A 22,677-nucleotide genomic window follows, 5' to 3' on the forward strand; every position below is an offset into this window, starting at 1 on the left:
TACAGTGTGGGGGGGCGGGGTGGAGGTTGCAGGGGTGTAAGGGGGTGGGCTGTAGGTTGTAGGGGTGGCTGGGGGCGGGGTGTACAGTGTGTTGGGGTGGGGTGGAGGTTGTAGGGGTGCACGTGGGAGGGGCGCGGGGTGTGCAGAGGGGCTGGGGGGGTATAGTGGGGCGGGGGGTGAGGGCCTGGGGGCTGCACAGTGAAGCCGAGGTAGCCCTGCCGGCTTGTGCCCGTGGCCGGGCGGGGGTCAGGCCCTCTCCCCGTGGCCGGCCCGTGGCCGGGGAGGCGGGGCCGGCTCCGCCCCGCTCCCTCCCTCTAGCCCAGCCCGGTCCCGGAGCGACCGCTCGGCTCAGGCGGGAGATGCGGCTCCGGGAGCGCGGCGCCCGCGGCCATGGGACTGGGGCAGGCGCTGGTGGCCGCGGCCATGTGCGCCGCGGTGCTGGGCTGCGTGGGAGCGTCCCGGCTGCTGAGCGGTGAGTGGGGCGAGGGGGAAACAGGGAGCCCCGGGGGGCGGCAAGGAGCCGCGGGGGAGCGGAGAGTCCCGGGGGGTGGGCGAGGGGGGAGCGGGGAGCCTCAGGATACGGGCGAGGGGGGAGCAGGGAGCCCCAGGGGAGGGATACAGGGGGGAGCAGGGAGCTCCAGGGGAGGGATACAGGGGGGTGCAGGAAGCCCCAGGGGGGGGATACAGGGGGGTGCAGGGAGCCCCAGGGGAGGGGGCGCAGGGAGCCCCGGGATACGGGCGAGGCGGGAGCAGGGATCCCCAGAGGAGAGGTACGGGGGAAGGGGCGCAGGGACCCCCAGTACTGGGGATTTTTCCAAGGAAAGTTAGCCTGTTCCGAGGCTAGGGCGCTGAGCGTGGCCCGGACTCGCTTCCCAGTGGGTGCAGGGGGGCTGAGAGCCCAAACGTTGCCCATCGCCCTGCAGGTCTGGGGCCGAGCGGTCCAGGGCTCTGTGCCCACGCTGCTGCAACAGCGGCAGGGCTGGGGTGGGAGAGCGTAGAGCCAGCGATTTTCCTCGTTTAAGCCAAGTGGGAAGGGAAATGCCTGTGGCTACTTTGCAACTAACATCCAGAGCATGCAAGGTTCTCTGCTGCAGAGGTACAGCCAGCCTGGGACAGACAGTGATTCCTACCCCTGGACACTGTTCCGCATAGTGATTCTCCTCAGTTATTAGAGTGTTCCCTCCTCCAGTCTCCTGGGTATCTTGCTGCTCCCCCCTCCCCGGAGGATTTTAAATGCAGCAGACCTACTCTCCCCAGTTATATTTGTCGTCCCCAGATGAATTTTCAAAAGACTGTGGATTTTCTCATTTCTATCTTGCAAAATCCCTTTTTGGGATAGAACATAATACATAGTCCTGCTATGAGTGCAGGGGACTGGACTAGATGACCTCTCTAGGTCCCTTCCAGTCCTATGATTTTATGACAGGAAGGTGGATAATTTTCAGACTTTCCAGAATGTGTAAGCAATAAAAATAGCATATCATCTTGGGATGGGGCCTAGTAAACTTTTGGTCTTTATTGATACGTGTCTATATTGCAGTACATGTGTGTACAGGAATTGCCATACTAGATCAGAGCTGATGTTTTAGAGAAAAGTGCAAGAAACTCCACAGTGGATGGGTATAGAATGACACACAGGGAGCTTGTGAGGGGAAATGAAGGGATGCTGCAGGAATCCCTGATATGCGCAGTGAGCTCAGTGTACCGAAGCTGAGAGCTGTCTGATCTTCTCCCATGTGCTGGAAATGGGGACAGAACACAGTGGCTGGCGTGGAGACTGGACTAGTGGCAGCCCCATGACCTGCACGCTTTGGCCCTGTGCCTATTGAAGTCAGTAGGCTTTGTTGTGAAAAGGTGGGGAATTTTTATCACCTTCGTAAAAAGTTTTGAGGGGGGAAACAGGAAAACAGAGTCTCATGCTACATTGGCTAGAACTGTGCATACAATTGTTCTCTGTTGCCTAATCAATAACATACCCTACGGTGATCTCACTATTTGGACAGTTAACTTGCAGTGGCGCCTGGAAAGTGAACTACATTAAATTTTTCCTTCGCTAAAAGAAAAGGCAAGTTTGGTTGATAAGACACAGATGTTCTGCCGGTTTGTGAAAATACTTGCTTGGCATATCAAAAAGGAACCTTGTAGTTCATAACTGAAGCTCTCTCTCTGCAGCTCCGTTTTTGCTTTTACCACTCTCCACAGCAGCGGACCTGGTCCTCAGGGCTGGTAGAGTATCGCTTCTTTTTCACCAGCGCTGCCTGTCTGTAAAACTATTAATGGAAAATACAGGGTTTACCTAAAGACACATTTTAAATGATGCTTTTACTGCATCCCTTGTTTTAATTTCTTTGACAAATTTTAGCAGTCACTGTAATTCCAAATATGCAAGTGAGTGGATTTAAATCTCAAAAACAGAATAGATTTAAATTCCTGTTGCACCAGTGGCCTTGGAAAAAGGTGTAGAAACACAAAAGGACAAGCATAAACCACCACACTTTTTTTTAGGAGCATTGATTTACAATGCAGAAGTTTGTAACATTCTATCCTTAAATCATACTTATTTATAACTACATAATATCTGTTAACTGTTGTTTTTCTACTGTAGATTCACAAGTTGCTGAACTAAATGTATGTTGCATATTCTTACATGATAAATATTTATTTTCAAAGCTATTTGTTTCAACAATTTAAATATTGGGAATGTTTGGTTATAAAGCATTCCAGTCCATATTTTTTACAGTAAGTGTGTCTATTCTCTTTGATGTTCACTTTCTTTGTTTTATGCTCAAAATAAGCCAGGCTGTTACATGCATATGAGAGAGCTTGGCTCATGACTGCAAACAGTCATTGTTTACTTCTTTAGAAGTCTGGAACATTATGCTCTGGAAAGCATATCCTGATTAACTTCAGTGAGTTCCATGAAGCTATTATGCACCTCCCAAGTGGTAAATATTTTTTATTTCTGGACCTGTAAGCACATCTCGGGATCTGAGTGAGTTTCTAGCCAGTTAAATTATTACAAAAGAGCATGGTTGAATCCTAGTGCAGCATCTCTCTCTCTTACAATGTTGGACATATCCATTGGTTCTCTGGCACAACATTCTAGTGTGGGAATCTTCTCCCCCTCTGCAAGGAATTGCTGAGGTTTCTTCATTGCAGAGAACTCTTGGTGGGGCTGTGGATCCCAGGAACTGAGAAAACAGTGCTGCAGAGGTCAGTCTGAACTAGTGTATGAAACAAGAAAAGGTAGACAGTGCTCAATAATTCCTCAGTCATATAAAAATTAGTATTTATTTCTTTTGCCTATTTGGAGTTGTTTATATAAACTGCCACACAATGCAAAATTCAACAAGTATTAACGGTATTTGCTTACTCTTTGTACTAATCATCAGCAGCTAATGCATGCAGTCTCTGTAATTGGCTTATTTCTATTTCTGTAGGGCAGACAGTTTGCCGGGGTGGAACTCAGCGACCGTGCTACAAAATCATTTACTTTCATGATGCTTTGCGCAGGATCAACTTTGAAGAAGCGCACCAGACATGCAGAAGAGATGGTGGGCATTTAGTCAGTATTGAATCAGGATCAGAACAGAGACTGATTGAAAAATTGATTAAGAGTCTCTTGGCTTCAGATGGAGATTTTTGGATAGGACTTAGGAGAAAAGAGGAAGACGTGGACAATAGCACAGAATGTCAGGGCCTGTATTCATGGTCTGATGGCAGTACATCCAAATTTCGGTAGGTACCTGAAGATAAAAATGTTAGAAATCTATAGTTTTAAAGTCCTGGCTAAAATGCAGGGGCAGCTGTATGTGTATTAAGTATGTGTAATGGAAATCTTCAGAGGCAGGTGAAGTGACACTAGTCAGATATCAGGAATGGCAATATACAAAAACCTGTAGGAGAACACTTCAACCTCCCTGGCCACACAATAGCAGATGTAAAGGTGGCCATCTTACAGCAAAAAAACTTCAGGACCAGACTCCAAAGAGAAACTGCTGAGCTCCAGTTCATTTGCAAATTTGACACCATCAGATCAGGATTAAACAAAGACTGTGAATGGCTATCCAACTACAGAAGCAGCTTCTCCTCCCTTGGTGTTCACACCTCAACTGCTAGCAGAGCACCTCACCTTCCCTGATTGAACTAACCTCGTTATCTCCATACTGATTTATACCTGCCTCTGGCGATTTCAGTTACTTGCATCTGAAGAAGTGAGGTTCTTACCCACGAAAGCTTATGCTCCCAATACTTCTGTTAGTCTTAAAGGTGCCATAGCACCCTCTGTTACTTTTTACAGATTCAGACTAACACGGCTACCCCTCTGATACTTGACGTCTATGTGTTTTGCCGCCCCAAGCATGGCAGTCAGGCGGCTTTTGGTGGCGCGCCTGCGGGCGGTCCGCTGGTCACGCCGATTTGGCGGCATGCCTGCGGGAGGTCCGCCGGTCCTGCAGCTTCGGCATACCCGCCACCGAATTGCCGCCAAATCTGCGGGACCGGCGGACCTCCCACAGGCACACTGCCGAAGGCAGACTGACTGCCGCCCTCACAGGGACTGGCAGGCCGCCCTCCACGGCTTGCCGTCCCAGGCACCCGCTTGCTGCGCTGGTGCCTGGAGCCACCCCTGCTAAAATGTATACAATACAGGGTAAACTGATGTTTTGAAATGAAATTCCCTAAACTTCAGGACTCCTTTTTTCCTCCTCAGTGATAGGACTTACTCTCGTTGACTGCAGCAGGAATAACTCTTATCCTTTTGAGGGAGGATGGAGCTTGAGAATTGCATTGAGTTTATCTTTGCACTACCTGATAGATCTCTTGTCTCATGGCAAGTGGAACCATAATGCTCACTGTAATTATTCCCTTATAAGATTGTGGAGAGGAGACTTCCAAGGAGTATGAGTTTTGCAGGAGATGCTTTTGATACATTAACATCTTCCAAATATGTTTGAACCAAAAATGTGTGTAGCCTCAAGTCTTGCTTAGTCCTCTTTTGATTCTGATCTTAAGTCACAGTTTTCTAGGTGAACAGCAAATCTTAAATGAGAACTCATCCTTACAAAGTTCGTATTTGCCTGAGGTAGTAATAGAGTAACATATACTCCAAATGCTGCCAGATTAATGATAGTCTTTGCAACAACATGCCAACATTGCAGTAAATTTGCTGGTTCTAATTTTGCCAACGGTGCAGTTCCTATTGAATCTTTAATTAAAGTTATTAAAAAAAAATCAAAGCATGGATGCAATTCACTAATTATCCTGCACATTTTACAGCATTTACTGTGATAGAACCCATCTATTTCATTCAATAGCCCAAGTGTAATTAAATATTTTGACAACACTTAAATATATATGGCAATGTCTTAATTTGAGCTCTTCTTACTAGGAGTTATGCACTGAAATAATCTGTTTCTGTAAGAGCTATGCTTTGGAAGCCACAGTAAGAAAAAGGTATTGCTCTTCCTTCCCTACTTCTTATGATGAGTTTGTTTACAGAGTGGAGGAAAAGCAGATGTTGATCTTTTCCAGCAAGCAGAGAGGAGTGCATTGTATAACTCCTTTGAGATGGAAGAAGTGAGGTGAATAATGGAGAAAGATACTCACAGTTTAGGTAACATTGAAACCAGATGACAGGAAAATCAACCATTACATGCGAACACTTGTGAGGAACTACTGGTCAAGAGACAACATATAGGTCATAAGGTCTGGGCAGTATTTGGGGGAGCTACTAAAAGGGCAAATTCTCTGCCATCTTCTGATCTGAATTTAGACCCCAAAAAGAAAAATATGTATCAGCACTTAGCATCAGGAAAACGCACTTTGAAATGTAGTCTATTAAATGCTTTGAGGAGTAGGTTATCTGATGTGCTTACTTATTCTACACTGAGTTACACACAACCTGTTACGGATGTGCTGGGAAAAATATTAGTTGCTCATGAAATCGGAAAGTGTCTTCTGGCATCATGGAAAACTTGCTTAATATAACATTTCCTTCCTCCGGAATTATCCAAGACAAGCTGTTCACCTCTGCCCCATTGCTTGAGCTTTTGCTTCCCCCACGTCTCAATGGCACAATTTAAAAGTGAAGTCTGAACCTCACTTCTGAATCTCTCAGCTTTTCTCAGTTTGCCATGCATCCTCATCACTTAGGGAAGGGAAAGCAAATCAGGATTTGAGATCACACTCTTTGGGACTCTGTCAGATAGGTAGCTTAGATAACAGCCTATAACAAATCTCCAAGAAATGGTTCTCTCTTTATGTTTTAAGGACAGTTAGGGTTGTGGAACACTAATAAGATGCTCAACCATAAGTAAGGCTGGATGAGATGCATCTGCTTTTAGTGCTGTTTTCTAGGACACTTAAGTGCAATAGCATAATATTTTCCCCTGTGGTCCAAATACTGGGAAAGTTGGTTATGGAGGTATGGGGCCAGATTCCCTGCTGTTACAAATGGGCATAGCTCAGTTGACTTCCATTGAGGGAGCCATGCCAATTTGTACCAAAGGATCTGGCCAAAGATGCTAATGAGTAATACTATTTTAAAAGAGGAAAAAAATACATCCCACGTAAATTTACCATTTTTATTGGATCTGAGCTTTTTCTTTGTAAAGAGACTCACAATCCAAAGAGCAAAATCGCATGCAGTATAAATGTATGTAAAAAGAATATCTTGTAATGATTACAAGATTGGTTGGACATTTATCTGATAGTTTCCCTTTTGAAATATTCTGGTATAGCTAGAATTATTTATAATTGATATATGACAGTGTTAAATAGTAAGGAAATATTTCCTATATTCGTCTTAGAAAGGTCCGTGCATTTTCCAGTGGTAATGTTTTGCTCTTACTGGAAAAAACATCACCTGTAAGGCAGCTCCTTTCATTTTAGTACACTTCTGCCTAGAGCAAAGCAGATTTCCCTTAAACATTTTTCATTATCTTATAAAATGGATAAATGGTTGCAGGCAATGGAGATTGAGACCAGTGAATGTAGGTTATTTTTAACCTGAAAATAAGTAAAGTAAGTCAGAGTTCACCTCAAAGGAGATGAAGGGGGTGAAGTGGTAAACCCTCATTTAAATCCAATGGGAATTGGGTACCTAACTTCCGTAAGGTCCTTTGACAGCTCCAATATGGAATCCCTTATCTTCCAGTCCTGTGAGTCTTCCGAATAGGAAATACTGTTTGTAATGTGCACAAAAGACTTAGAAACTAGGTTGAGATCAAACTTCTTTTCATTTTTCTGTAAATGGGATTCAGACCACTTTTTTTTTTTTTTTTTTACTATTTACATTTATTGTCAAGAGTTTCTCCATGAGACCGCCATCTTGTGAAAATCGGAAAAAACAAAAATGTGAAAATAAACTACTGATAACTGAATTAGTGGGAGCACCGTGTGCATCTAGCTGATGAGAGGATACAAGTTGAATCGTGTTCAGCATTAGTTCTGTTGTCACTGATGTTTGGAATCCTGTGCTATATTCCAAGTCTGAGCTTCTGCAATATCAGGGGAAATGCATCGCCTAATGTGGTGGTTGGTTTATTTTTCTAGGAATTGGTATACAGATGAGCCTTCCTGCGGGAGTGAGATCTGCGTTGTGATGTACCACCAGCCCTCTGCCCCGGCAGGTGTCGGAGGTTCCTATATGTTTCAGTGGAATGATGACAGATGCAACATGAAAAATAACTTCATTTGCAAATATTCTCTTGGTAATGAGTTACTCTGTATCATGTAAAAATGATTGTACTCTAATCCACAGGGGGGTGTATTACTAGTCAGGTGTCACACGTCTGGCTAGTTAGAGGCAAACCATGTATCACCTGTGCTGGGAAACAATTGGTAGAAGGCAGACATGCATTTAAATGGATAAAAGTCCTGTGAACAGATGGGACACTTCCCAGTCCTCAAAGGGTATTTAGGCTCCTAATTTCCACTGAACACAATGGAAGTTAGGAACCTAATACCTTTGAGGATCTGGTCTGCTGTAGTGAATGTCCCTGGCTAGGTACTTTGCAAAATGTATGAACCGACTGGCTTTGAAGCTCTCCTTTTTAAAAAGTCTTTTTAAAAAGTTCAGAATCTGAAATGGGACCTGAAGGGGAGAAGGGAGGATGCTGTTGTGAGGGCCAATGCCCGCTTCTCTCACTATATTTATTTGATATGGTCAAATGCATAAGGAAATTTAGTATGCGCTTCTTTCTTTTAGAAAAACCAACTGCTGCCTCAGAAGAGAACTCCCAAGTGGGTGAGTTACAGACAAGTGTTTGATTTGCTGATATGGTAATTTTTGGTAAAAATATTCCTAGAGGATCTTTACATTTACCTGAAGTAATTAAAATTGACCAAAGAAGTTGCCCCTCAGTTAGCATTCCCTTCTGTTTATCTCAAACCCAAGGTCCAGCAACCAGGTCTGACGTGGTGTTGCTGCCCAATCTGGAGTCCACCGCTATGTTATGGAGCTCTGAGCAAAAGAGAATGAGATCAAAACACACTGTGTATCTGGCAGTGTCCTAAATCCCTTATTTTTGTCTCATTTTTAATTACTCTCTGGAGTTCATTCAATGTTTAACCCGTATTTTCAATATTAACCAGTCACTTTTCCCCCCCAGATGTTGTCACAGGGTCCTGGAAGCCAACGTTCCCAGAAGAACGCATTAAGGAAGATGCCAATGAAACCCTTAAAGAACCCAAAGGTACAGAGCACATACAACAGCTAGCCATTACCCTCTGCCGCTATGCAGACCTGCTGCTTCCACTGGCCTCAGTGTGGTTGCAATTGCTCAGCACCTCTGAATATTGACAAGTTTCAGAGTAGCAGCCGTGTTAGTCTGTATCCGCAAAAAGAACAGGAGTACTTGTGGCACCTTAGAGACTAACAAATCTATTAGAGCATAAGCTTTCGTGGACTACAGCCCACTTCTTTGGATGCATCCACGAAAGCTTATGCTCTAATAAATTTGTTAGTCTCTAAGGTGCCACAAGTACTCCTGTTCTTTTTTTCTGAATATTGAGCCTCTCATGGTATGCGTACACAGCAAAAGCATGCACAAACCAGCCGGCTTGAGCTAGCTTGAATCCAGCTAGCGTGGGTAACAGTAGCAGTGCAGATAGCACAGAGTGAGCTTCAGCGGAGGTCATACAAGCCCCTCATGGACCCTGGGTACATACTTGGCTCTGAAGCCCATGCTGTGCTGTCTTCACTGCTATTGTTACTTGCAATAGCTGCATTCAAGCCTGCTCGGGTAGGCACAGCTCTTGCTGTGTAGACAAATCTTGTTCTCTGACTGTCTATGAATTTAGAAGCCTAAATGTAGGTACTCATGTTTGATAGTTTTGCTTTGAATCTTTACAATTACAAAACTAAATTGGTTGTTTTGGCTATCAAATGATCAGATGTGAAAACACTACCTTGAATTAATGGTCTTGCATTTCAGTGATGCACATTTGAAATGTCAAAGACATTAACTTGTTGTTACCACACTGACTTTTTTCCTTGTATAGATAAAGGGACTTGCATAGTCCCCATGCCTTTATCTGTGTGAGGAAAGAAATCTAATGAAGATAGGGAGGAGGAAATGTACCACTCAGTCATTAAATAATTCCCACTTAAAATCCTTATGATGGTTGTTTATAAGACTTTCAAAAGACAACACATCTCATTAGCTTTTTCCATGATTACTTTCACATGAATAGATTGAGAAAATGTCAAATAAGCGTTAGGAAAGTTACATTTTTTTGTTTAGATCCTGCCATTTCTCTTATATTTTGTGAGACAGATCCTACTGAAATGCAGGTTATCCCACATCCTCGTCCTGAGGGATTTATTATACTGGCCATGATTGGAGATTGGTCCTTCTAGTCCAGTATCCACTAGTTTGATCCAGTCAGGGAATTCTTATATTCCACCATCCATGGAGGATGGGAAAATTAGGGTTACTATATATAGAGCCCCAAACTAGGAGACTCAAGAGCACAGTTTGGTCTGATCTGCTGAGCTAGGCTAGAGGATTATTCTGTACTTGACATGTTGGCATTGAGAGTGGGGTAGCTGCTAATACTTTACAAATAGGACTGAAGAAAACCTTTTATAATTATTATTATTTGGCAGTACTACCTTTCACGGGAATAATTTGTGCATGCAAAATAAATTTTAAAATGGATAACAGTTGGAATTTCATATTTTTCTCCCCCAGAACCTGTTTTGAGTCTTGTCTACATCTTAATTCCCAGCATCCCTCTGTTCCTTCTCTTGATGGTCGTTACAGCCATCGTCTGTTTTTGGCTTTCTGCAAAGAGGCAAGTGGCATGATTGTACAAAGAGGGAACCTTTGTATCTCATCACGCTGAAGAACCCTTTAGCTCCAGGATTAATTAGTTTCAGAATTTTCAACTGAACCCCATAAAATGCACTAGAGAGAATTTGAGTATATATGTCCTGTCTAGTACATTTCTAAAAAGCAGTATGTGCATGTTGAAGGTGACAGACTTTGTATAGAGTAAGTTCTTTACTAAACCATGTTATGCTATTTTATTAATTGTGTGACATACAATAATTGTGGAATAGCATAAAATAAGGTGATTGATTTGAAGTGTTAGATTTATTAAAAGGGAAAAGAAGATGTAATGCAAAAATGACTGATTGGGAACTCCCCTCCATAAATACCAAATAGTGTTGGCTCAAGTTTTCTAACGTTTTGTCCTTCTAACCTTTTGTTTTCCCAGCTCTCCTCCTCACTTTCCCATACATGCAAACAGTCGAACTCTACCATCAGCATTGCTTACCTTTAAATCACGATTAGGACTGTGTTTAAATTAAAACATTTTTAGAAACTAGTTTCAGGACTTCAAAAAAGATCACTACTGTTTTCTCAGCTGCATTCTTGAATGAGATGAGAACAGCTACTCTAGTATTAAAGTAATAACTGGTGACACAAGAGGCCTAATGTATGTAATAGTATAACTTTTACTGTAATTGTATTGACTCAGCCCCTGCCCTCCAAGAGTTGATGCCAAGCTATTCTTTGTTTAGAAGCAGGGGTCTTTAGTTCACTAGTTTGAATGTAGGGCCAAGTTGGTAGTGAATTAAAGTTACCATCTGCGTGTTTGTTTGGCCTATGTAAAATGACATCTTCCTAGTGGACAGGTGAGATCACATGACCAAAAACAGTATAATTAGTACTCATGTTGGCACTTTCAGCAGATGCTAAGGAGTGAATGAACCATGGAGACCAAACTTCCTTTTTAGCCCCAGAGATGATCCTTGCAAGTCAGGGTAGATGGAAGTTGTCAAGATGCAAGTGTGGGCAAAACGTGCAGTAACCCTGCCGATGGTGCAGCTGGAACTCTGACATTTCACCAGCAATAAAGTCAATTCACCCCAAAAGACCCTGTTTCAAATATTTGTCTACTGACACAGTGAAAAGATATTGGCTTTGGAGCAAAAGCAGAAGGGAGGAGGAGGAGGAGAGTGCTTGCCAAACACTAACTGGGAGATTGTTCCAAGTGTAAGGGCGGCATGATAGAAGGAGCAAAGTCGGGAGCGGGAAAGGGAGACAGAGGAGGGAGCAGTAGTTTGTATAGCTCCTATTATTCATGGCTCTTAAATGGCTCTATAAACATGAATGAAGCTGCTGTTATACAAGTCTGAGATCGTTTAAACACTCTGGAGGAGGAGTATGTGGCATTCAGGCCCATTGCCAGGTCAGACCACTAGAGACTTCCTACATTTTTTTGTTTGTTTGTTTGTTTTGGAGGAATGAGAGGATGAATAATTACAGCACAAACACTTCAGCACCCTGGCCAGCACCCAGTTGCTGTAATACCTATGGGCACCAGATGGGTTAATATGGGCAGCAGTCCTCCTGCCTGTTGGTAGGACAGGTGTGGATCCAGAATAGGATACCATTTTGTGAGGGCTGGAAGCTGATTCCTCAGAGATCTCGTTCTCTGTTGCTCCCTGAATTTGAAGTCCGGATTAGTATATCGCACAAGCGTAGTACAATAGTGAAATGGTATGGCATGACAACGCCAGTAATGTTGTTGCATTCACGTGTCCAACTACAACTAATAATTAAAGTACATAGTTCTGAATCTAGGCTATTAATGGCTGTTTTCCAGAAATGCTGTCATTAGGCCTCTTGTTAGAGAGATGCAATGTCGGATTGTGCTTATGAAAAAGAACAGACAAGAAATTCAGTGTCTCCTCTTTCTCACTTAAGGAAACGAGAGCACATGGAGGCGAGTCCAAAGGAACAAGATGCCTGGATCTCCCCCCACAGGAAGAACAGTCCCAATTTGGAGATTTACAATGTAATTAAAAAACAAATGGAGGCAGATCTTGCTGGGACCAGGCCAGATACTAAGAATTCTTCCTTCCGCACCCCTTCCGGAGACCACACGTCTGACAACTTCTCCGGAGATTACGACAACGTGGCTGTGAATGCTACAGAGAGCGGTTTTGTGACATTGGCTAGTACTGAAAGTGGCTTTGTGACCAATGAGATCTATGAGCTGTGCAATGATCGGATGGGACAAAGCAAGGAGTCGGCCTGGGTGGAAAACGAAATCTATGGATATTAAGGAAACTGGAATCACTTGGATGTGGGTGACATAGCAAATAAAAACACGAGTAGTCCCCCACACATCATATTTAACGGTAACACAAAAATTATGTGTGTGGCAGTGCATAGTGGTTTCAGATCACCTCTGTGCTCATTCATTTTTTTTTAAAGGCTATGTTATTTGAAAAGTTGAACACAACAGAATGTATTTAGCTTGCCTTGCTTCAAACCCCTGTTAAATACTGGGAATGATCTGTCTTGGTCTTGGTTCTTTTTTTCTGTTGGAACTACGATATTTTCTGAGCTCCGGACATGAAAATATTTCTATCTCTTTGCAACTAAAAATCAGTCCAAGTTCCAAATTCTTTCGTTTTGTTAACGGACCTCATCCACATGGATGTTTTTAAGTCGTACGCAGGCCATCCTTGCTTTCTCCTAGCTGCACTGGAGAATGGTGACAGGTTGGTCATTTGTTTCCATCTCAAACCATGTTTTAGTTACATAGATTCCCTCACCGGCTGGTTTGTAGTGTTGCCAGTCAGGCGCTTCATTAGGGATTGGCAGTGTAGCCCATGGTCCTTTCCCTCCTTCCTAGTCCCGCTAGCCATGCAGGGTTTCTCAGAGACTTTAAATGATCTCATTAAATGATCTCATCTATTTATTTAATAATTTTTATTAAAAGAACCAAATAGACAAACGATTTCAAAAATCTCAGCAGATGTGTGGGTGTTGTATGACTGATCATTTTGCCTCACTTATTCTCCTGGCAAGAGAATGGCAAAGCAGTGACACAAGCAGCACCTTCTCAGTGGTGTGTAGGAGGGAAAGGGCCATTGCAAAGTATTTTTAAATAGCCTCAGAAGTTGCTGCAATCTGATGGGCTTCTATGTTGGTTTTGCTCTCCAGAGTTATGCTAATATGCCTCAGTGACAAGTTAAGTACTGGTTACTTTATTATAGAGTAAATAGCCAGTTACTGACTGATGGATTGTAGATTCCCCCCCCCCCCCCCCATGCTCGTGAGCTGTACTGGATGCTATGAAGATTGATAAAATGGCTCCTCTGACCGCAGACTGATGACATGTTGCTAATCTCAGCACGGATGGGATTACTAAAAAAGGTGAGTGAATGTTACTGGATTAAAAATATCATTTTGAAGTGTCAAGTAACATATCACTATCATCAGTTACAAGAAAAGCTCTGTTGACTCATTGCCCCAGGGACGTCAGCTACCCCAACACCTGATTAGAAGTAATGTCAGGATAAGGTAGTGCATAGATCATGGATTTGCCTCTCAGTTGAGAGGGAATGATGTTGGTCTACTTTTTAAAAACTTAGTTTTTGAGACGCTCTTCATGAAACCACATTGGACGCTGCTTGTTTCCCTGCATTTTTTGAAGGGGGTTGGACGAATTGTAGCTTCTGTACCTTAATTTGGTGCCTTAAGATTTCCCAGCCTTTTTCTGCACTGTGAATTTTAATACTTCCTCTCATCACACCTTAGTTAATGGATTTCTGAATTCCTCCAAATCTGCTTTGTACTGGTTGTATTCCCTTTCCTTTCCCTTTCTATACTGATTATTAGTACGAAGTTTCCCTACTCTCTCATCTTCAATCATACGCTGACCTCATGTTGAAGTTGTTCCACCAACATCTCTCTTCTGGTTAGACTATCTACTGATTCTGAATTTGTCCTCTGCCTCCTACCTAGACACAGGGCCAGCCCCAGGGTTTTTGCCGCCCCAAGCCGCGGGAAAAAAAAGAAGTCGCGATCGGCGGCAGCTCAGCCGCGCTACTTTCTTCTTCGGTGGCAATTCGGCGGCAGGTCCTTCACTCCGAGAGGGTCTGAGGGACCTGCTGCCGAAGAGCCGGACGTGCCGCCACTTCCCCTTGGCCGCCCTAAGCAACTGCTTGCTAAGCTGGTGCCTGGAGCTGGCCCTGCGTAGACATAATGAAGGATCAGTCGTCACAATTTTATGATCTTTGACTTTAATTTAGAGTATAAACTTAACATTTAATATCCACAAGTAGCCATTTGGTCCAATATAATTTCATGTGGTCAAGAAAAGAGGGCTGCAGCTATGACATGGTCACTTTCATTTTAAAGTTATCTGTATGTATGGCATCTATTATTTTATTAGATGCTCTCATGCCTTGTGACACTGAGACAATCCAGTCTTTCCACCTCCATCTGTCTAATGGCATGTTTCTTGCTCCATTATAGTCTGGCTCCATGACAGTGGCATCTTTCTGCATGATTTTCTTATGTCATTTGTTGTCCATCTCTTTTCTGTCTTCCACCAAGTGGTATCCAATCAAGGGTTGGCTAGGAATACGGTTTTTTGACATCCATACATGTCCAAACCGCTTCAGCCTTCTTTCTCAAATCATTGTCTCTACAGTCTGCTGGTCAGTCCTTTTGTAACACATCCGTGTTGGTTAGTTTATCCCCCTAGTGGATTCCAAAAATTCTTTGCGGGCATTTCTGATGCTATGCATTAAGTTTTCTGTTATGAGTTTCTAGCATCTGCCAAGTTTTAGAAGCATATAACAATGTGGGTATCACAATGGCATTGCATAGCTTTCTATTGGTTCTTGTGGGAATCTCCTTTTTTTCCCCAGATGTTTGCCAGCCTCGAAAAGCTTCATTTGCGTTTCTAGTTCTTGCTTCCAACTCCTTATGGAATAGACCATCAGTACTAGTTGTGCTTCCAAGATGTAAAGACTCATTAATGATGCCATATTCTTCACTATCAATCACTCAGTTATGCATCATCATTGCTGACTCCTCTTTCAGTGGTAATGACTTCCGTTTTCTTTTGGCTGATTCTTAATTCTGCTTTGGCAGCCTCACGTTTGACATTGGTAGTAGTCTTTTTCATAGCCCCTTCATGTGTGTCCAGCAGAACAATGTCATATGGAAAGTTGAGCTGTTGCAAATTTTCCTCTATTCCATATAATTCCTATATTATGTCTTCCTTTTTTGCTTTTCACATTGCGTAATCTATCAAATGCAGAAGAGGACAGGCGATAAGATGTATCTCTGTCGCACCCCAGTGGTGGTATCAAACCAGTTCGTCTCTTCACCTCTTGTCCTTCCTGAACCTTCATATACAGCATCTTAGCCGGTCATACTGTCTAGGAGGCTCATATTGTCACAAGATCTTCCACAGTGACTCTGAATGCAGTGAAAGGTTTGGTGAAATTGATTATGTTTAAGACTAATCTTCTCTGGTAAGCAAGCCCTTTCTTAATCATTCATCTCAAAGTAAAGATGTGGTCTAAAGCCTTTGTGGTCTTTTTGGTCTAAAGCCGGCTTGCTTAGCATGCAGTTTTTCATCTGTGACCAGTTTGATTCCATTCAGTAGTACACTAGACAACACTCTTCTGTGTACTTAAAGCGGTGTTATTCCTCACCAGTTGTTGGTTTCCTGCTTTGGTAATTTACAGATCACATCTTTCTTCCACTTCTCTGGGCAGAATTCCTTCTCCTAAATTATTTTTACAAGTTTATGTATTTCATGTAGTACCACTTCCTCCCCACTTGAAGCATGTCAGCAGTGATCTTATCTTGACCAGGAGTTTTGCCGTTTTTAAGCTGCTTCATTGCTTCCTCTATTTCTGCTTCTGAAATTTCTAGCAGAGAGAGATTTAATTCTTCACTTTCTTCTACACATGCATTGATTGGAGTGATTGGCTGGGGTTGGTTGAGTATTTCATTCAAATGTTCTCGCCATCATTCCATTTGTTTTGCTTCCGTTATTAACAATCTTCCATCTTTGGCTCTTATGAACCATTGTGACTCTGGAACCAGGATGATCACTGCTTGCACACCTGGAATGGTTTCTAAGTGGCCTCTCACAGATGCTTCTCTCGCTTTTTTTTGTCAAGCCATTCTCTTACCTTTCCAATACAATTTTCTTTACTTCTTTATCTTTCTCTACAGATCCCCATTCCGCATGTGTTCTTTTTGTCATGTCATCTGTCCTTGCCTCTTTTTTTTTTTAAGCCTTTACTTTTTTCAGTCAATTTTCAAGTGAGTGGCTGTATCTGCTCTTCTTTCCTCGATTGATCCTCTTGGTCCAAGTGAAGTTATGGCAGTTTCCCAGCATACATCTCTGAAGCAAGGCCATTGTTCCTCTTTATCATCATTCATTACTCACCATTGTTGGAATCTGTTGGAGAGCTGGATTTAAAGTCTCTCCTGATTCCCAGATCAGACAGGTATCAGAGGGGTAGCCGTTTTAGTCTGAATCTGTAAAAAGCAACTGAGAGTCCTGTGGCACCTTTAAGACTAACAGAAGTATTGGGAGCATAAGCTTTCGTGGGTAAGAACCTCACTTCTTCAGATGCTTATGCTCCCAATACTTCTGTTAGTCTTAAAGGTGCCACAGGACCCTCTGTTCCAGATCAGACAGTTTCTTCACATCAAATTCCATTTCTTTTCTTCTTAGCCTGTCTTTTTAGCTTTATTCTGTTCCGGTGACAAGATAGTAGTTGCTTCCTATATCAGCGCTTGTTTTGTGTATCCAGCAGCAGTGTGTTTCAGTTGCTTCTCAGTAATTCATTCATTTGACTTCCATGTTAGTTTGTGTTTCCTGCGATGAGGGAAAAGTGAACCCCAGGTGCACAGGTTATACATATTACACAGCTAAGTAAATCTTTCACCGTTGTCCATCTGCCCCTCAGTGACGTATTTGCACATGCAATACTTGTATCCCAAGTTGTCATTACCCACTTGGGCATTGGTATCATCCATAACCAGAATGACAACATAAGCATGGACCTAGTTGAGTACCTTTTGCAACTTAGTGTAGAATGCATCTTTTACATGTTCATTGGTAGGTGATCAATGATAGTTCCTCCCATCAGAGATTGAAGACTGGATTCTCATTTTCGCTGAAGCCCACTTACATAACCATGGCTGTATAAAGGAGCCTTAAAGTGGACATAAGTTACAGTTACGCTCATTTTAATGCTCCGTTACTTGGCTGTATTGTAACTGAGAATCTGACCCAAGACCTCTTTCTAGTTATGCTAATGTTGCATCTTGGTATATAACTAAATATGAACTCAGGTGAAACCAGAATTAGCCAGTCTGATACTGAAAGCTGGGAGCATGTGAGTGAGGTGAAACAATGCCTATTACTTATGGGAACAAATTCACTGTTTGTTTGAATCCTGGGTTGGTGGGAGAGGTGTTTCCACACTCAGTTTCTTATCCTTATCGCTGTTTGTTTCTCTTTATTTGTAGCACATTTAATAGAGTTTCTAAGCAGCTAGGAGAAGTGCAGAGTACACCCAAGCCATGGAGATGGTATGAAGGAAGCTGCCAAACATCTACGCAAGTAACCCTCCGCTGGAGTTTGTATCTAATTCCCCAATAACCCACAAGTATTTAGATTGGAGCAACAGTGTGATTGTAAGGGATGTGCCGGCAGCTCTGTGGTTGAATTAAGTTCCTGCTTTATCGACTAGTGAATGCATTAAGATTACAATTAATTTTTGAGCTGTTGATACACAAGTATGAGGCTTTTGTTACCATGTGAAGTCTAGGACATGGGCTGTGAGATGAACTGAATCTATCTTAGTTAAGCCTTTTGAAGCACAATACAAGATTTAAGACAGCCCTCCGATCAAAGATTCAGGATTATATATTGGAAATGAAGGTGAGCATTGGTCTGGGCATCTTTCTTGCCCCTTCTCTCCAGTATTTTATCCCATTTAGTTTCTTTTCTATCTGAGAGGATAATGTCAGATATCGCAGACAATGTGGAAAGGAGACTGAAATAAGTGTGTGACTGGCAATTTCTTTATACTGTACTTGTCTGGCTCCTGATTGCATGGAGAGGTGCCCAGAGTTGCCTTGAGCCACCTGAAATGAGTTTGAACACCACAAAACTTTCCTAGAAAAGACCAAAACCAAGATGGACAATGTGCAAACTCTGTGGATCTGCCAATGGCCATGTATTCTTTGAGAACTGGATGCCTGTGACTTTGTACTTTAATACTACCAAAGAGCCCCTTGTCACGCATTGAAAAGGCATTTGAGGGATTGTGATGAGGAAGCTATGAATCAAAAAGTGACCAAGGAAATACTCTCATTTCCTATGTATCCGACAACTGACACAGTTAAATCTGACTTACTCCATAATGGCAACAAGCTAGTTTCAGTCCTGATGCAAGTTCCACTGCACAAGTGTGAGCTGTGTGGCTCGAAGCTTGTGTCACTCACCACCAGGTGTTGTCCCAATAAAAGATATTACCTCACCCACCTATGGTAAGCCAAGAGAGAGGCATTTCCCAAACACAAGTTAATTTATCCCAACGAAGCTGTACCATGCTAACCTATCCAATACAGCAAGCCTAGCTGTATCTGTTCTGGGATGCTGACAAGCTCTTGAGCGAGATGTGGCGGGGAGGAGTGGAATCAGAATCTGAACTCAGGAGAGAGCAGCACTGATGACTTGGGGTTTACTATTATCTTGATGATCAATAGAGCTTTCTAATGCCTGTGTTTTGCTTGTTTGTATGCAGTCCTTTGAATGTTTGGATTATGGTAATCACGGCTTTGTGTGCTCTACGGGAAGCTTGATATAAATCATGTGGCAAGGTTCCTGCACTGTCCAGTGCAGCAGACTGGAGCTCCGGTGTCCGCTTCAGATAAGTGTAAAAATGGAGATTCGTATTTAACTAGGTACAAAAATGAATACACTTATGGCAGGTTTCCCTTAGCTTTTGAATATTAAATGCCATTTATTTTATGCTGGCCTTACATTTCATGCTCTGTATGATGCGGAATGTGTGGTGGGGTTTTTGGTTTTGGTTTTAAATGCCTAGCTAATCTTTTTGAGCTGGCAGGGGGAAGCTGGAGGTTATTGCGGCTGCATAGGCATTTAGGAAGGTGTGGGAGGAAGCTTGGGTTTGTGAGATAAGCACACTAACTGGATGCAAAAATGAGGATCATCTGTGAAATATATTAATGTTGACACTGAAATTTGCATCATTAACATATAAGGTTAACACCCCATTAAAATGAATTGAGGGACAGTTCACATCTAAGCTTTTGCTTCAGGCTGTCCGCAAACTCAGGCAGATAACCTTGCATTGATCTGCATTTGGTTCACATTTGGAAAGTTTTGGACACCACCCTCAGAGCTTGAGACATTCTTTTTAAGTGTACGCTTGGGTTGTGGCTCACAATTTTGCAGCAAGGGGTAGATTTTGAGGTCAATTCTGTGGCGGTGGAAGGAGGAAATGTGGTCTTGACAAACAGCAATGTGTCTTCTAGAACCTGTTTACAGAATTCTTGTACCCGTTTCGTCCTGCTAATAATACTTCTGTTGTGAATATGTTCATTGGGTTGGATTCTGAAATGTATAGCAGCTTGCTGGGAACTATTATGTCCATTCTTGTCCAAGTTTATCCAGAGCTGGCTGCACCAGTCTGGGATTAGACAGTTGTGATCTATCTGTTCCTGCATGCTCTGATGTCCCGTCATGGAAGGTTAACATGCTTGTTTTTATGTTCTCATGTTGAATGTGTCCAGTTCCTGAGAGATCCCACAGCATTTTGTATTGTCTACACTTACACTAATTCCGGTCTGATTCTGGAGTTGCTCTCAAACAGGGCTTGTTTCCTGAAACTGGGATTTTGCCTGAACATATCTCACTGGTCTGAAAATGAACTGGGAGTGTTGAATAGCAGAGTGCCAGATACTTGGTGTCTATTTTAAAGGAGAGGAAGGCTGGTCCAGTGTTTAGGACACTATCCTGGGACACCTGGGTTCAGTTCTGTACTCTGCCACAGTCTGACCATGGGCATGTTATTCAGCTTCTCTTTCGCTCCATTCCCCATCTGTATAATGGGGATAATAGCACTGCCCTACCTCACAGGGGTGTTGTGAGGATAAATACATTAAAGATGATGAGCTGCTCAGAAACAATGGTAATGGGGGCCAGATAATTACTTAATATTTTAATTCTCTTGTCCACACAGACCTTTAGAACATCTTGGAAGCTTATTGAAGATAAGCTGTTACAGAAGGATTTGGAAGAGTATTTGACTCAGTATGTGGTTTGGTTGAGCACTTTTGGTGCCCGACACTGAGTACAGCAAGTGATGCTGCTTATTTATTTGGCTTTTGTTCGTCCTTTTCAAAATTTAATTTAAAAAAATGGTAAATTCCATTAAAGCCAAGGCCTGCCCTTCTATACTGGTGGTAATAATACCACCTAGCTCTCATACAGCACTTTCCATCCATAGATTTCAGTGTCCTGCTCTCTGCCACAGGAGCTTTGCTTAATCAAGTTCCTGACTTCTAAACACAGAAGAATCCGGACTATAGAGCAGGCAGGAAGTACCACTTACCATAATCCACAAAGTGATGGCCAGTGGATGTAGTTAGGCTCTAGTCTAAAATAGAGCTCCCGCCTGCCCTTTTCAGTGTCTCTTAGGTGAGAGCTATTTAATAGTCTGCACTTGCCAAGGGTTTCCCTGCAACTGTTGTTGATTTCTCAGAGGAGCATTCCTAATTAAGAGTCTGCACCAGTGTCCCAGGGAGAGGCTTCCATTGGTCTGGTGAGATTCAGTAATAAAAAAAAAAAAAAATCCCATTTTTTATATGTGTACATCATGCTCTGCAGAAGATGCAACGTGACAATCAAATGCCAGTTTTCTGGCATAGAAGAGCTTTATCTAAAGGCATATTGGCTATAATACAGAACTGTACAAAACAAGTAGGATGGAGCAGCACAGAGGCCATTGTGTGATCACTAAAGCCAAAACACTTCAGAATAATTTCACCTAATTGGGAAAACCACACCTGCTTTAAACTCTGCTTCCACTAAGAAGCCTCTAAGGAGCCTCTAGCCTTCAGGTTATCGATCCATCTGTTTTCTCTCTGATTAGAAATCAGGCAGGGGAGGGAGAGTGACACCGTGAGTGAAACAAGTCAGGAAGAGAGGTAGATGCAGACATATACTGCTCCACGGGTGAGTCTCTCTGGTCATAAGAGGAAATCTAAATAACGCATGCGCTACGTTCTGCAGCCAAACAAGACTGGCTCTGAAGCATCTGAAATGTCAGTAGCTACTGACAGAGAGTTCATGCAACATTTATTTTTTCCTGTTGCACTTAAAAAAAAAAAAAATCATGAGATTGAAGCAAAACCAGTTCGCAGAAGCCACCAGGAAACAAAAATGCGTCAAAGGCTTTGGCAGAAGGTGTTTATATGGGAGTGAAACAACAACAGAAGTGAGTGCAGGACGTTGCTGTGAGTTGAATCTGCCGATATAAACATTCAGGGAGCCAGCTCTGGAGCTGTATGCCACCCATCATATTCATTGCAAACATTAAAATATTTGTAAGTTGCTATAGCTGTTTCTGTCTGTTCATAAGTATTACAGGTTGGGTTGATAGAGACATAGGGCCTGTCTTGGATACCTGGCAGTCTGGGAGAGTGCCTACCAACCAGGATTTGGTGGCCTGCCATTGACTTTAGTGGTGCACGTTCAAGCCTCTGAGAGCAGTCCTTGCCAGAAAATGGCCACTGCCTACCAAGGAAATGATAACCTGCCAGCTGGTTACCAGTGGGGATAATGCTAGGCAATGGCTGTTGATTGGCACTAGGAAAGGGGTATCCACTGACTGGTGCTGGCTAGCTTCCTGGGATTCATTACATTAATTAGTGCATTTTAGTAAGCAGCTGTGTATGTGTATTCATTTTTATCCTTCAAATCTTGTTCAAATCTGTTTTCAGGCAGGCTATAAGCATCTTTGAGTCCTTGGAAAAACAAGAAATGAGAGCAAAAAGCTCAAGCAAAATATTCAAACGTAGGTGTGTAACCTCTTACATCCATATTTTGGTAACTAAATGAGTGCCCTTGTTGTTAGAGGTGCTGACCACCTGCAGCTCTCGTTGAAGTCCGTGAAAGCCTGCCACGCGTGTTCGAGCACCTCTGAAGGTCAGGCCAGGTATTTAGATGCTGAAATATGGTTGTAAATGGTTAATTTTAGTAAACTAATTTGGAAAAGTTTTGCCTATTAAAGCTCCCAAGGTTCACTTCTTTATCTGTAATGGGACTGAATAATACTTGATCTGTGTTCTTTCCTCG

General features: G+C 42.8%; 1 protein-coding gene across 1 annotated transcript; it reads left to right on the top strand.

Moving 5' to 3' along the window:
• The first annotated feature begins 342 nt into the window (after window positions 1-342).
• Window positions 343-12,815, top strand: LAYN (layilin). Its single transcript, XM_054005778.1, has 7 exons — window positions 343-472; window positions 3,441-3,738; window positions 7,555-7,712; window positions 8,210-8,248; window positions 8,613-8,696; window positions 10,197-10,299; window positions 12,222-12,815. Exons 1-7 carry the CDS (start codon window positions 391-393, stop codon window positions 12,580-12,582), a joined length of 1,125 nt encoding a protein of 374 aa, XP_053861753.1. The 5' UTR covers window positions 343-390; the 3' UTR covers window positions 12,583-12,815.
• The last annotated feature ends 9,862 nt before the right edge of the window (window positions 12,816-22,677 follow it).

The sequence above is a fragment of the Malaclemys terrapin genome, chromosome 15 (assembly GCF_027887155.1).
Source record: "Malaclemys terrapin pileata isolate rMalTer1 chromosome 15, rMalTer1.hap1, whole genome shotgun sequence".
Lineage (NCBI taxonomy): Eukaryota > Metazoa > Chordata > Testudines > Emydidae > Malaclemys > Malaclemys terrapin.

Coding starts and splice junctions, on each gene's coding strand:
- LAYN (XM_054005778.1), top strand. CDS start 391: ATGGGACTGGGGCAGGCGCTGGTGGCCGCGGCCATGTGCGCCGCGGTG. Junction 473..3,440: donor AGCGTCCCGGCTGCTGAGCG/GTGAGTGGGGCG, acceptor CTATTTCTGTAG/GGCAGACAGTTTGCCGGGGT. Junction 8,697..10,196: donor AACCCTTAAAGAACCCAAAG/GTACAGAGCACA, acceptor TTTCTCCCCCAG/AACCTGTTTTGAGTCTTGTC.